Source organism: Poromitra crassiceps, assembly GCF_964638095.1.
Source record: "Poromitra crassiceps genome assembly, chromosome: 16".
Lineage (NCBI taxonomy): Eukaryota > Metazoa > Chordata > Actinopteri > Beryciformes > Melamphaidae > Poromitra > Poromitra crassiceps.
In genome coordinates, this window is record NC_139645.1 from 32,987,226 (window position 1) to 33,001,368 (window position 14,143).

The 14,143-nt window shown below is 44.6% G+C and overlaps 2 protein-coding genes across 2 annotated transcripts in view; both read left to right on the forward strand.

Moving 5' to 3' along the window:
* Positions 1-14,143, forward strand: part of LOC310791599 (protein NLRC3-like) — a gene marked incomplete at both ends in the record, with an annotated part of 346,801 nt that overhangs the window by 101,770 nt on the left and 230,888 nt on the right. The gene's annotated exons all lie outside the window — the stretch shown is intronic.
* Positions 1-14,143, forward strand: part of LOC310791344 (intermembrane lipid transfer protein VPS13C-like) — a gene marked incomplete at its 5' end in the record, with an annotated part of 155,361 nt that overhangs the window by 65,251 nt on the left and 75,967 nt on the right. Inside the window, 10 exons of the mRNA XM_083653030.1 lie at positions 853-1,157; positions 2,890-3,037; positions 5,220-5,319; positions 5,965-6,098; positions 8,554-8,710; positions 9,431-9,510; positions 9,894-9,953; positions 10,271-10,424; positions 11,092-11,211; positions 12,059-12,162. Coding sequence (XP_083509156.1) covers positions 853-1,157; positions 2,890-3,037; positions 5,220-5,319; positions 5,965-6,098; positions 8,554-8,710; positions 9,431-9,510; positions 9,894-9,953; positions 10,271-10,424; positions 11,092-11,211; positions 12,059-12,162 — 1,362 coding nt within the window. The remainder of the gene's footprint in view (positions 1-852; positions 1,158-2,889; positions 3,038-5,219; positions 5,320-5,964; positions 6,099-8,553; positions 8,711-9,430; positions 9,511-9,893; positions 9,954-10,270; positions 10,425-11,091; positions 11,212-12,058; positions 12,163-14,143) is intronic.

Below are 14,143 nucleotides of genomic sequence, written 5' to 3' on the forward strand. Positions count from 1 at the left end.
TGCAAGTAAAATACATTTGTGTTAAGAAATACATATTTCCTTTGCTTTATTTTTTATATTATATATTATTATAACATCACAGATTGTTAACCAAATCAATCTTAGACCAGGAAGCTTGTTATTATTTATTATTTATGGAGAAGGGGTGGGAGTTAATAAGTTTTACTTCTTCCCACTCCTTTTCGAATATGTATATATTCTATTTTTCTTTGTTTCTGAAATGGCTTTTATTTATTATTTTGCTTTCATATTCGAAATAAACACTTCAATCAATCAATCAATCAATCAATCAATCTAAATGCAGCAGTTGAAACATAACATTTTGTCTATTATTAAGACAGAAGTTATGTGTAAACATACTTGCACATTGATTTGAGACCTCCCTCTCTCCTTTACTAACATTGGATGTTGACAAGCTGTCACTCCGATCCAGACTGGCCAATAGAGACGTGTCTTACATCTTTCAGCCTAGGTCCCGCCCACCAGATTCAGCTCAACAGCAAGTAACACTTTTGGATTCGCAATTCTTTTTTTTTTTTATTCACATTAATACATTTTTAATCAAAAAATTTGATTTGCAAAAAAAAACAAAAAACAGTGTGGAATGTTTTGCTCTCGACCCTATTCTGTTTGACTGCATGATAAAGACACAAAAGTAACCCCATGTTTAGTTTGCATGATGCCAGTTCTTCCAGGCAGTGAGCTCACTCGTCACATGACTCTCCCTCCCTCTAATTACATCACTTCCTCCCGTCATGACTGACTTCCTGTACGGGTTCATTGATGCGGCGGTGCGTCTCGCTCGCTCTGCCAGTTCTCCTCGCTCACCGCTCGCTCCGTTCGCCCCCTCAGACGTTCGTGGACAACTTCCAGACGGCGAAGGAGGCTCTGAGTGCAGCGACGGCCCAGGCGGCGGAGAAGGCAGCGTCCAGCGTCAGAGACTTGGCCCAGAAGAGCTTCCGTCTGTCCATGGACATCAGGCTGAAGGCCCCGCTCATCCTCATCCCCCAGTCCTCCGTCTCCCTGGACGCCCTGGTGGTGGACCTGGGTCTGATCACGCTGGGGAACAGCTTCTCTCTGCTGCCCGCTGAAGGCTTCCCTCTGCCCGCCGTGCTGGAGAAGATGGAGGTCAAGCTGACACAGCTCAAGCTGTCCAGGTACCACACCACCAGTGTTGGGTTAGGGTCGGTACTCAAATAAGTTGTATATTAGACGTTACACATTACTTTAAAAAAAAGTAATGCCTTACTTAATGACTCCCTGGAGAAAGTAATTTGTTAACAACTCGTTACATTACCTTTGTGTTACTCCACAACATCGCCTGAGATGCATTGTCACCTAATTGCCAGTTAACGATATAACATGAAACCTTACATATTAGGGGTGGGAGAAAAAATCGATTCACCTAAGTATCGCGATTTTTAATGTCACGATTTTTTGAATCGATCTTTTATTCCAGAATCGATAATCGCAAAAGCAAAAAAAATTTTTTTTTTTTTTTTTTTTTTTTTTTTTTTTTTTTTTTGTGCCCGCAGTCAGTCCACTCACTGAACAGCAGGCCCGGCGCCGCCTACTGGTTTACTAGTGGTTTTATTACTTTATTAGTTAGTCTGAAGTAATAATTACACTTCAGGGTTAAAGTGGGTGCATCTTTGGGCTTCAAACGTCGGCCCATATCGGCCTGGCCTGCTTGGTATCTAATGCCCGGCCTGAATTATGATCCCAGTCCGCCCCTGTTTTTAACTATATCGCCCAGCCCTACTCATGATATATAATATACAGTCTCTAGTGTATGATTCAACTTTTCCCATGTTCTAATCTAGTGTAAAAAGCAAACAAACTGAAAAAAGAAAAGAAAAAAATAAACAAAAATCGCAATAAATCGTAATATCGAATCGCAATAATCGTAGAATCGCAATACTTAAGAATCGCAATATATATCGAATCGGCACCCAAGTATCGTGATAGTATCGAATCGGGAGATAAGTGAATCGGCACAGCCCTATTACATATGCCCATATCAGCACAAATCCCTATCCTAATAAGGACATACACAACATCTCACTCCTCTCCGTTCCTCCAGCTCATCCAATCTAGTTGTGTTGTGTAATCCAGTTGTTTTGTTTTTGTTGTTTTCTTTTCCATAATCCTGCAGATTCAACCCTGATCCTGCAGATAATTGAATAATTTATGTAATGCAAGTAATGCCATAAGTGTTTGAATCTTAACTGTAATGTGATTACTGGATTTTGCATTACTTTCTAATCGTTAACCCCAACACTGCACACACCACACACAGCTTCTGTGGACCACACCACACACAGCTTCTGTGGACCACACCACACACATCTGGCAGCTTCTGTGGACCACACCACACACAGCTTCTGTGGACCACACCACACACATCTGGCAGCTTCTGTGGACCACACCACACACATCTGGCAGCTTCTGTGGACCACACAACACACATCTGGCAGCTTCTGTGGACCACACAACACACATCTGGCAGCTTCTGTGCATGAAAACTTGAGAAAAGCAGCTTTATATACACACGCGTAAGGGGAATTGTCTGCGGAAGCTGTCTCAAATACGCACATACACACCAGATGTGGGCCGTATCTCTGACATCTCTGAGGTACAGTTTATTCTGCGCTGGTACCGCATTTACCATAAAATGCTATGAACACCGCAAACATCGGACACTAACCATGAATAAACCTTTAGATAGAAGTAGATATTCTTACAGGCCTGCCAAGTGGACATTTCATTACAAATCAAAGTCCTTGTATGTGTGCATACTTGGCCAATAAAGCTGTTTGTTGTTTTAGGATTATCTGTCAGATCCTTTCTCTATTATTTCATCTCGTCATCATTTTTCTCTGTTGGCAGAACGGTTCTGAATCAAGGTTCCCCGCAGCCGGACTTTGAGATTCTCCAACCAATCAACTTGGAGCTTCTCGTCAACAGAAACCTGGCTGCTTCCTGGTTCACCAAGATCCCCGGTGTTCAGGTCCAGGGAGTGCTGAAGTCCATGAATGTAAGAGTCAATACACACACACACACACACTCTCTGACCCTGTTCTGTCCCTGTCCCACACACACTGAAATTTGATTTGACCTATATCTAACCAAGTAAAATCAATTGAGAACCAGTTCTTATTTACAATGATGACCTGGCCAAGAGGCTTTAGCAACAGTATATAAAATAAACACAGTCAACACTAAAAGCTCTGTAGATTAACCCGGTAGTGGCCGATACAGTAATTACACCACAAAACTATTACCAATTTGTTCATTGCATTTACACTTATAACTCATGGACTCAAAAGAGACTTCTCCTTCACTCAAGGAACTGTTACTCTCCTGTTGTTATCTTCTGAATGTGGATAAAACAAACAAGTAGCCTAGACTCTTCCCTTCCTTTCACATGGTCTTAGTCCTTTCAAGCTAGCAGTGAAACAAAAGATGCTAACAAAAATACACTTGACCAAAAACAACATCCAACTCGGTCTTTGAGCATTCATCTCGCCCGCTAAATGTAGCTGACTGGTTATCTAACATCTAGGTACTTTGTGAACTGACTCTAAGTTGTTTTAAACCACATTTACAGACCTGCGGAGCAGTAAGGAATGACACGAGTTATTCAGTGTGCAACCCACTCTGACGCCATGTTTATCCTGCGTCTGACCTCTGACTTGCCTGACACGGCTTGAGTTGGGTGTTTCCTACTAAACCTGGTATTACAGCGACACCTGTTGTTACAAGAAGTAGTAGCATTTGAACCAAATGTGTTATAAAAATAATATATTGAGAGACAAAATGATAAAGTAGCTAGTGATCTAAATAAAAATTAAGCGGGTGTCAGTTTTTATTTTAATTTTAATATAGAATGAATGAATGAAACCGTTATTGCCCCTCAGGGAATTTGCTCTGCACAGAGAGAGCCCAAAAAACATGAACATGACAGACAGGCAGGCACACACACATATAATACAAAACATGAGCATAATATACATAGCGTATTTCCTCTAATAGTAACCGGGGTCTTTATTTACTGAGCCGCAGAGATCCCCCGTCCTATATTAGAGCAGAGGCCTGTATTCGAGTGAGGCCTTTATTTCTTAATATTAAACTCTCATGGACATACTCCTTTATTTTCATGACTTTTATTGCAAAATATTGCATAAAACCAAACAACGCAAATAAATATTGGTGGTCACTCACTCACTCAGTATCCTCCTCCTCCTCATCTAGTATGTTGGTATCCTCCGCGTCCTCATCATCATCAACATCATCCAGAACAACAAGTTCATTGTTGACCAGTTCCTCTTCATCTTCCTCATATCGGCTGCCTGTCTGTTCTCCTGGTCCCGCTAACGCAGCTGGGCGAGAGCCTCAGCGGCGCAGGGCTGTCCCTGCTTGAAGCAGTGGATGAGGTTGTCTTCACTCCCGTCAGTTTTCACAGACTGTCCACAAACTTGGAAGGACTTTTTGATCAGATCCTTGTCCAGCTTGTCCCAGGCGGCGATCACCCAGTCCACAAGCAGGCGTCGAGCAGGCGCTTTTAGGTTTCCACCTCCAGCTGTGTAACGCTTATCTGCGTCCCCAGCTATCCACTCGTCGTAGGCATCGTGCAGGCTCTGCTTGAAGGGCTGATTCCACATCACACTGTACCAAATTTTCCGCTGCATATTGCACAACGCTCTCTTTAAACTTAACGTCAAAGTTTCGTCTGGTTCGTTTGGTCGGTGCCATGTTTGTTTTTATTTCTCTTGTCTGCGTTACGTCCGGTTACGTCACACAGTAGATGCGTTGTGTTATGGGAAATTTACAGTACCGTATTCACCGTAGTTTTTGTTCCTTCGTTTTTTGTTTTTTTTGACCCGGCCTGTATTGAGGGAGGGGCCTTTATTTGTCCGTGCAGGCCGTGCCCCCGTCCTATATTAGAGCAGAGGCCTGTAATGGAATAGAGGCCACTAATAGAGGAAATACGGTACATCATAAAAAAGCATCACACTTCATGACCAATCAAAAAGCACTAGGTGCATGATCAATAAAGGCTAAAAGATCAAACTAAAAAACAACAACAACAACTTGTCAACAGGCTTGTCAAAACTAAAACTTGTCAACTTGTCAATAGGCTGGTTATCCAACCCTCTACATTAGAACATGTGTCCGCCTTCACCCTGTGAGGTGTTAAAGTGTAACCATCTCCCCAGGTGAGTCTGGGTCAGGAGGACCTGGGCGTGCTGATGAAGATCCTACTGGAGAACATCGCAGAGGGAAGTCAAGAGCACAAGCTGGACCTGAAGAGGCAGGGTGAGTCCACTCCACACCTTCTGCTTCTCAACATAGTCAAATGTTTTAATGCTACGTTAGTCCTTTCACGAGAGCAGCAGTTGATGACCAAATACCTCGCCCAAAATCTAATGCCTTAAAAAAGACAGTCGTCTATGGTGCAATCAGTCTTTGGAATAGCAGCCCCCTTCACATACGACAATGTAATAGTCATCATCATTCAAATTTAAGAATGGATGACTCTTTAGCAGTTGGTCAGTAGTCCAGTGTTGGTCATTGTCACGGCACCATTAACTCTGGGCATCATTATTTACCATTATCATTAGGAACTCGTTCATCTAGGGCAGGTGTGACCAATTATTTCTCCACATGAGAAACCCAGATTGTTGCGATGGCCAGTGCCCATCGCTGATCTAGATCACAAATACAACATGAACATCTTTCTTGGTCTCTTTTTTATGATCTCAGATCTAAAGGTGATCAACATCAGAGTTGATATTTGTATTCGATGGGATGATCTGAAAAGTCTAAAGGTTCGGCTCTGTTGCCAAATGAAATGACCACTTCTCTGTTTTATCCTGAAAACGTCTGTAAAGAAATTGTTCACAGAAACATCAAGTCGGTGAAAGAGAGAACTCACATGTTGTCTCTCCTCTGTGTCCTCAGAGAAGGCGGAGCTGTGTGAGCAGCAGATGGAGGCGGTGATGTCACCGGCAGGAGGCGGTGCTCCGCCGGCCGTCGCCAACGGAGTGCCAGGCGAGAACACCGTTAACGTTCTGCTCAACTTTCAGATCAAAGAGGTAAACAACACACCAGGTGGAGAGAGGACTCACTCTGCTGCTGGACGTGTGACCAACATGGCAACATGTCCCCGTACTCGCGCCATTAATCGCTCTCCAAACACAATCCATAAAACGCATCACACCCGTTTAGGGCGTGTCCAAATCCAAATCTCTATTTAAGCGGCACACAAAGTAAGGCACCAGGCCCAAGTTGATGTCCTCACTAATCATAGGTGTGTTTTGGGCGTAACATGAACTCAACCAATCAACGGATGCGATGGTTAACCTTTGTAAGTACCCTCAAACCCATGTCCTCACCACATCAGACATCTTTCAATTACTGGTATGTCTAGAACCAAATAAATTAGACTCAGTTTTGTCAAGATGGAGAAATAGCTTGTTGTCACTTAGCCATATACTAACTAACCAATGTAAGCTCTGAGCTTAAGGTTTCTTCAATGACGCTTTTGTCTTTGTGCGACATAAGTAAGGCAGAGGCATCTGCATGAAGAAAGAGATCAGATGAATACGCTGGTTTCAAATCATTTATATACAGCAGGAAAGAAAGAGGGCCTAGGACACTCCCCTGGAGAACGCCACACTCTAGTATCTCAGGACTGGATAGTAATCCATTAACATCCACCATGTGTACTCTGTCTTTAAGATAAGAACCTACCCATTCGACTACTGACTCACTGAACCCCAAAGCTTTCAGTTTCATCAGGAATATTTAAGCAATATCACACGAGAGGGAGTGCATTGTTGGCTAATATTTTGCACTGCTGTGATTCGGTCGCAGGCACGAGGCCGCAGGCCGAGTTCCGTAGATAATCACAGCAGTGCCAATATTAGCCAACAATGCACGACCTCAAGTGTGATATTGCTTTTATACAACAGTTCTATTAAACAAAGCTGATTAAAAAAAATGACAAAAAGCTGAGAAAATAGATGATTTCTGTATTTATTCCTCCGCCAACAAAAATAGTCCCCCCAGCTTTCCCTTTGCAGAAAATGTAGCCTAATCAGCCCGCCGGGTCAGGAGGAGGCGTAGCGCCTGCCTGTAACAGAGATCTCCGTGTCTTATCAGCGGAGACCGTTTTGAGTCCTTACCCTGATCGTCGTAACACAGCCAGTTCTCCGTCTTTTGAAGCATGCTGTTAGATTACAACGAACTAGTTGTGTGGCTTAGCCTTCCAAAATGTTGCCCTTAGTTTTTTAGAATGTAATACATAGAATTGGGAACGTTACATTCAATTTCATTCAGACTGTCTGTCTGGCTCAATAGCCGCCATTTTTCCCCCGGAGCGAGGGAGGGTGAGAGGAGGGAGGGTGTTTTACAGTAGTGGCAGAGCGTAGTGGCACAGTGCTCCAAGCAGGTCGCGAGGCACATTTTTTGCAACATCATCCAATCAGGGGGCATTCCCTGGCAATTCACATGGACGCGCATTGCTACGACCAGCATACTGACCAAGCCGTGTTGGTGCAACAGGCGTAAGTCCATGGTCTTATAAGACCGACGTAGGAGTTACGACCAGGCATAGTTAAGACCAGTTGGTGCAACCGGCCCCTGGAGGTTTCCGCAGAAGAATGTTGCTCCCCCTCGTCCTCTTCTGACGAGCATTCATAGTTTAAGTCAAAAGTTATGTTAGGAAAAAAATCCATCTTTGCGCTCTCGGTTACGCTTTGAATGACGTTCACGTGGCTGGTGTTTGTTTTGTTGATTAGAGCAGCTGTGAAGCCGAGTGATATAGCCTACCCTACACACAGTGAAGCGCCAGTGCATTATCGTGAAATATAGGCACTCGTAAGATCCCTCTTGTCCAATCAAATTGCTCGGCCGGAACTACCTGTGTATAAAAGACAATATATCATCTCAACATACACATTCATAAAAAGGAGAGCTCACAATACACAAGTCAAGTTTAGTCATGACTTGTTTAGCAATGACTTGTTTGGACGGCACGGTGGCTCAGTGGTTAACACTGTTGCCTCACAGCAAGAAGGTCCCGGGTTCGAACCCCGGTCCGTCCCAGGTCCTTTCTGTGTGGAGTTTGCATGTTCTCCCGGTGTCCGTGTGGGTTTTCTCCGGGTGCTCCGGTTTCCTCCCACCATCAAGAAAGACATGTATGTTAGGGTTAATACTCCTGTCAGTGCCCCTGACCAAGGTACTGGCAAAAGAACTGGAGTTGGTCCCCGGGCGCTGCACTGCAGCCTGCCCACTGCTCCTAGTTCTAGGAAGGTTCCTAGTAGAGGATGGGTCAAATGCAGAGGATGAATTTCCCCAAGGGGATAAATAAAGGGTAACTTAACTTAACTTTAGCCATGACTTGTTTAGCAATGACTTGTTTACCAATGACTTGTTTAGCAAGGACTTGTTTAGCCATGACTTGTTTAGCAATGACTTGTTTAGCCATGACTTGTTTAGCCATGACTTGTCTGTGAAACACTGTGACTCGTCTGCTTCGTGTCCCAGGTGGTGCTGAAGCTGAAGAAGCCCAAGCAGGGGGTGGAGCTTCCCTTCCTGCTGTTCCAGCTAGAGCAGCTGGGCATCGACACCAAAGTCAAGAAGTACGACATGTGTGGCTCCGCCTACATCAGCAAGATCAGCATGACCTGCCAGGAGTTCACCGGTCAGCTCACCGCTCTCTGTCTCTCTGTCTCTCTCTCTCTCTCTCTCTCTCTGTGTCTGGCTGTCTCTCTCTCTCTCTCTGTCTCTCTCTCTCTCTCTCTCTCTCTCTCTCTCTCTCTCTCTGTCTCTCTCTCTTTCTCTCTCTCTCTCTCTCTCTCTCTCTCTCTCAAAGTGTCTCCAAACTAGCTGCTGGAGTGATTCCAAGTGTCTCTTAACCAGCTGTTTAGTAGACGATGGAGCTAGAATTTGTAACTTTTGTAGTGCAGAACCTTTGTCTCCCCCTTCTGGCGCTCCTGGCATTGAAGGAACATGCGCTCATGTGGAAATGTGGAAAATAAGTTCCTGATCATTTCCTTTGCTCGAGCAGCACCTGAATGCAGCATTTGTCATAGCCTAGCCATAGCCTACTGTGTCAGGGCTGGAAAAGAGTGGATAAATAATTTTTAACATCACACAGTCCCGGTGAAATTACTCGTTTCACTTCAGAATTTGATCCATTCGGTCTGATACTCATAATCTGTCAGATTAGACATCAGATATTAATTAGTGTTCAGATATTAGTGAACACCATGTTGTTAATCTGTCAGATTAGTCATCAGATATTAGTGCTCAGATATTATATCAGATATAAAATGTCTGTGGCCCAAGCCCACTCAGGATGTCTGGATCTCGTGTGACTCCTCTTCTCTTCTCCTCTTCTCTTCCTCTCTGTGTTCTTCAGACTCGGCCGGCGAGCCTCTCTGTCTCATCAGCTCTTCTGTGGAGTCTGGAGCCGAGCTGCTCAAAGTGCAATACTTCAAGGTGGGAACATCACACGGCTGTCCTGGGTTAGCCTGGGTAAACCCAGCCTCCACGTGACCTATGTGCGCACATAGATAGAGGTCACGTGGAGGCTGGGTTTACCCAGGCTAGTCCTGGGTTATTGCTTAGACTAGAGGTTTAGGGGTTTGGGTCACCCATGATGTCATCAGTGATGTCACTTGAGCAATTGTGATATCATCAGTGTTGCCATCAGTGATGTCACTCGAGCAATTGTGATGTCATCAGTAATGTAATAAATCTTTCTTCTTGTGTGTTTTGCAGCTGTTTTATCATAAGGTGTGTTAAATAGTCTAAACCTAAACTCTCTGTCTGTCTGTCTGTCTGTCTGTCTGTCTGTCTGTCTGTCTGTTGTGTTTCCTCAGGCTGACCGGTCTGGACCAAACTTCTCCACTGTATACAAGAACACAGAGCAGATGATCAATGTGAGTAGTGAGTTTGTTACCACAGCTCTCTGAACACATCCTGTTTAGGATCTGACCAGGGGTTTCCCAGAGCTGCAGCTCAGCCTGCTATTGGCTCTCTCTCCCCCCCTCTCCCTCCCTTTCTCTCGCTCCCTCTCTCTCTAACCATCCCTCTCTCTCTCTCCCTCTCTCTCTCTCTCTCTCTCTCTCTCTCTCCCTCTCTCTAACCGTCTCTCTCTCTCTCTCTCTCTCTCTCTGTCTCTCTCTCTCTCTCTCCCTCTCTCTCTCTCTCTCTCTCTCTCTCTCTCCTCTCTCTCTCTCTCTCTCTCTCTCTCCAGGTGACCTTCACCTCTCTCGACCTGCTCCTCCACACGGAGGCTCTGCTATCGGCCATGGACTTCCTGTCTGTGGCTCTCTCGCCCGGCTCATCTCCGGAGAGAGAGAGGCGGCCCAAGACCGAGACAGAGAGCAAGGCGGCGTCCGCCAAGTCCAGTGAGGGGAACACACACACACGCACACACACACACACACGCACACACACACACGCACACACGCACACGCACACACACATGCACGCACACACGCACACACACACACACACACGCGCACACGCACACATGCACGCACACACACACGCACACACGCACACGCACACACACACGCACACATGCACACACGCACACAAACACACGCACACAAAAACACTTTGTGTGTGTTGAAAAAAAGATCAGTGCACCCAAATAATAAATGACTAGAAACCTCATAATAGGTTATTGTGTTGTTTATTAATTATTAATAATGAGAAACAGATGACACTAGATAGATTAACTGAACGCCTGCTGTAACCAACACATAAGATCTGAAATGAGGATTACAGAGCTGTTTTTTTTTTATAATGTCCTCCTGAGGAGCATGCCCCCGGACTCAAATGCAGGGAATTCATTTTTAATGGGTAACTAGTAATTGTATTGGATTAAAATGTTAAAGTAACTCTCCCAACCCTGCATAAAATACAATAACATCATCAGTATTATAAAAAGTAGCCGCACCACGTGTTCACTAAAATAGTTTCCAAGCTTTTCCCAGGGACAGATTAAAGCCACGGCTCAAAACTCAACTAAAATCCAACATGTCCGCTCTGTCTCCATCTCCCTGCCAGCCGCTTTGGCCTCGCCCTCTGACAGTGATGTCATCGACCTGAAGGTGATGGTGACGCTGGGAGCCTTCAACGTCCTGGTGTGCGACCAGAGCTGCAACATGGCCGACATCAAGATCCAAGGTACAGAGCCACCTGACCACCATACCAAATCACTATATCACTATCAAGGTACAGAGGCACCAGACCACCATAACAAATCACTATATCACTATCAAGGTACAGAGGCACCAGACCACCATAACAAATCAACCACTTAATTATCTGGGATGTGTTTCTGGCCTACTTGGACGAGGTTAAAAGCGATACGTAACTCACCCAGCTGACTTCTCGTGGACCCTTTGCGTGGGATCCCACGCACATCTCTTGCAAGCACTTTACGCTACGTGGCTGGTAGCTGTTGGAATGTGGATGATATGTTTGTTTTTGTTTGTTTTGTTTCTCTTTCTCTTTCTGTGTCTGAGCCTTTTGTTTTTCACGTTATGAAAATTGCAAAATAAAATATGGGGGAGGGGGGGGGGGGGACAAAGCCCCCACTTTTACTGCTGCTGCTGCAGTTCTACACAAGTAAATTGGACTAACATCTGTATATGGAAAGGCTGGGTGATGTACTGTATGAAGAGTTTTCCTCCAAAATGCTGTGTCCAAAAAAACATTATTCCACAAAGTTCCTCATTCAATATCTTTACAATATTGAAGATCTTGTCTTTTAAAGGGATCATTTTGTCCACCAAAGACAAGTCTCCTGCTGAAAGTCATAAAATTTGTATTTGTAAACAGTAGTTGTAGTCTACTCAGTCAGGCTGTGAGAGGCTGTGGGCTATATCTTACGCCCAGGTGATGAGGACTTACTGTAGTCAGAAGTCATAGGTGAGTATCCTCTTTGTATTGATGTCTATGTTTAGTCAGAAGTCATAGGTGACTATCCTCTTTGTATTGATGTCTGTGTTTTGCCCTGTTTGTTCCTCAGGTATGAACGGCTCTCTACTGATGCAAGGTCCTCAGACTCAGCTCTCCGCCCGCCTCCGAGATTTCATCGTCATCAACGTCGATCCAAAGAGCGTCCACAAGAAGGCAAGGCGCCGCCACCGCTCCACTGTCACTGTTACTTTCACTGTTGCTGTTACTGCTGATCTCTGAGCTGAGCTACAGGGACAACGTCTTAACGCAGTCATTGACAAACTTCAGAATGCCGCGGCCCACTTTGAAATCTGAAAATCTTCCAACCCTTATCACAACTCACACAACTACACACAAGTCTGCTGTATTACTCTATATTTTTACAACAGCTAAAAAACAACTTTGTTTTCTTAGTTCTGATTACTTTTCTAAAGCAAATATTTTATCATGAATATTTCATGGTATTCCAAACGTAATTACAAAATTGAAAATTGTAAATGTAAAAATCTGTATATACAAATTGTATGTAGGCCTATATGACCCATAGCTGCCAACAGTAGGCTGTGAAAAATGCTACCTTATCTGTTAAAGCAGGGATGTCAGTTTCATCCGGCCCGCGAGATGTTTTGGAATATTAAAAAAAAAAAAAAAAAAATTGGGGGGAAATTATTATTATTATTAAATTCGCACCCCATTATCATGAACTACGTGTCGCTAATAAGCAAGCTAAGAGTTCATTCATAGGTCATCAGGTGTAAACAAAGCCGCCATGATCAGGCACGTGCACACATAGACATGAAAGGGGGCTTGAGCCCCTGCCTTTTTTTCAGTCTGTAAAAAGTGCCCTTTTTTTTTTTTTTTTTAATTATAATACATTTTTCATTTTCATTCCAACAACACATGAACAAAACAAACAGCTCAGACACATGAAAAAATAAAATAAAAAGTGCCCTTTCCTGACCATGAATGCATTTCTAATGATGCTTTGTATGGAAATTGCCCTTTCCATGCCATCACTGAAGGCAGCATTCAAAGAGAAATGCCTTTTCCGAGCTCTCTTGGCCTTTAACACATTCAGTGCCAAGGACGTCTGTGCACGTCCTAAAAAAAAGTAACGTTCAGTGCCAAGGACGTCTGTGGACGTCCTAAAATCATAATTCATATTATTCCATAATTCTGCTGTTTAAGGTCGTACCCAGCCAGTGAGCATGAATCCCTTCAAGGGATCACACGGCGCCACCTTAAACATCGTCACAGGAGCTGCTCCACCCACCTCAGATCCTTTACTTTGTACAGGAGACAGCGGAGAAAGCCGTGGAAACCGATGCATGCTTTCTGCCAGAGCCTATATATTGCTCCGTCTACAGCGAGAGTGGGCTCGGCTGCATCCGCGCTCACAACTGAGCTCTTATGCTTCTATCTATCTCCACACGATTTCCTAGAAAGGCAGCATCCGAAGCCGAACGGGCCAAGCCTTTTCGTTCAGTCGCGTTTGCCAGCGCGCATCATTTCCTTGATGCCCATCAAGGAAATGATGCGCGCAGCAAAGCTGGGATCTGTCCGGGGCAAAAACGAGTCGAGAAAGCAAACTCTGCGTGTGGGAGGAGCCCGCAGCTCAGAGGTGGAGAGGGGGAGGGGGGGGGGGGGGGGGGGAGAGGGGTGTGTGACACACACAGGCTGCACAGAAACCACACCACACGCCACCACATCAGAAAACACCAGCCAGAGTCCACCCGATCTGTGCTCGAAATTAGAGTGCAAAAGGTATTCATAAAAGGGGCTATAACTTGGAAAGAAAAAAAAAACGACAGAAAACCCATGAAAGTGCACTTTTTTGAGAGGCTGTAATTTCATAATGGAACTGTCTAGAAACAAAATTTCTTCTTTGGAAGAAGCAGGAGTGTTCAATCTTTCATTAAAGTCCAGCCCCGTTAATATAGCCATAATAGAAAAAATTCTATAGCTGTTTTCAACTGAATGGAAGTGAATCTGGCACAGGCTCCAGACAATTTTGCTGAAGCGCTGTGGCACTGAATGTGTTAATGCACCATTTGTAATAGGCCTCTGCATGGAGCAGTGTTTTTCTAAACCGCCCCTGAAGGCACCAACCCAAAAACGCACGTGGCCCGTCCCCACCCACTCCAGCAGTGCGCAC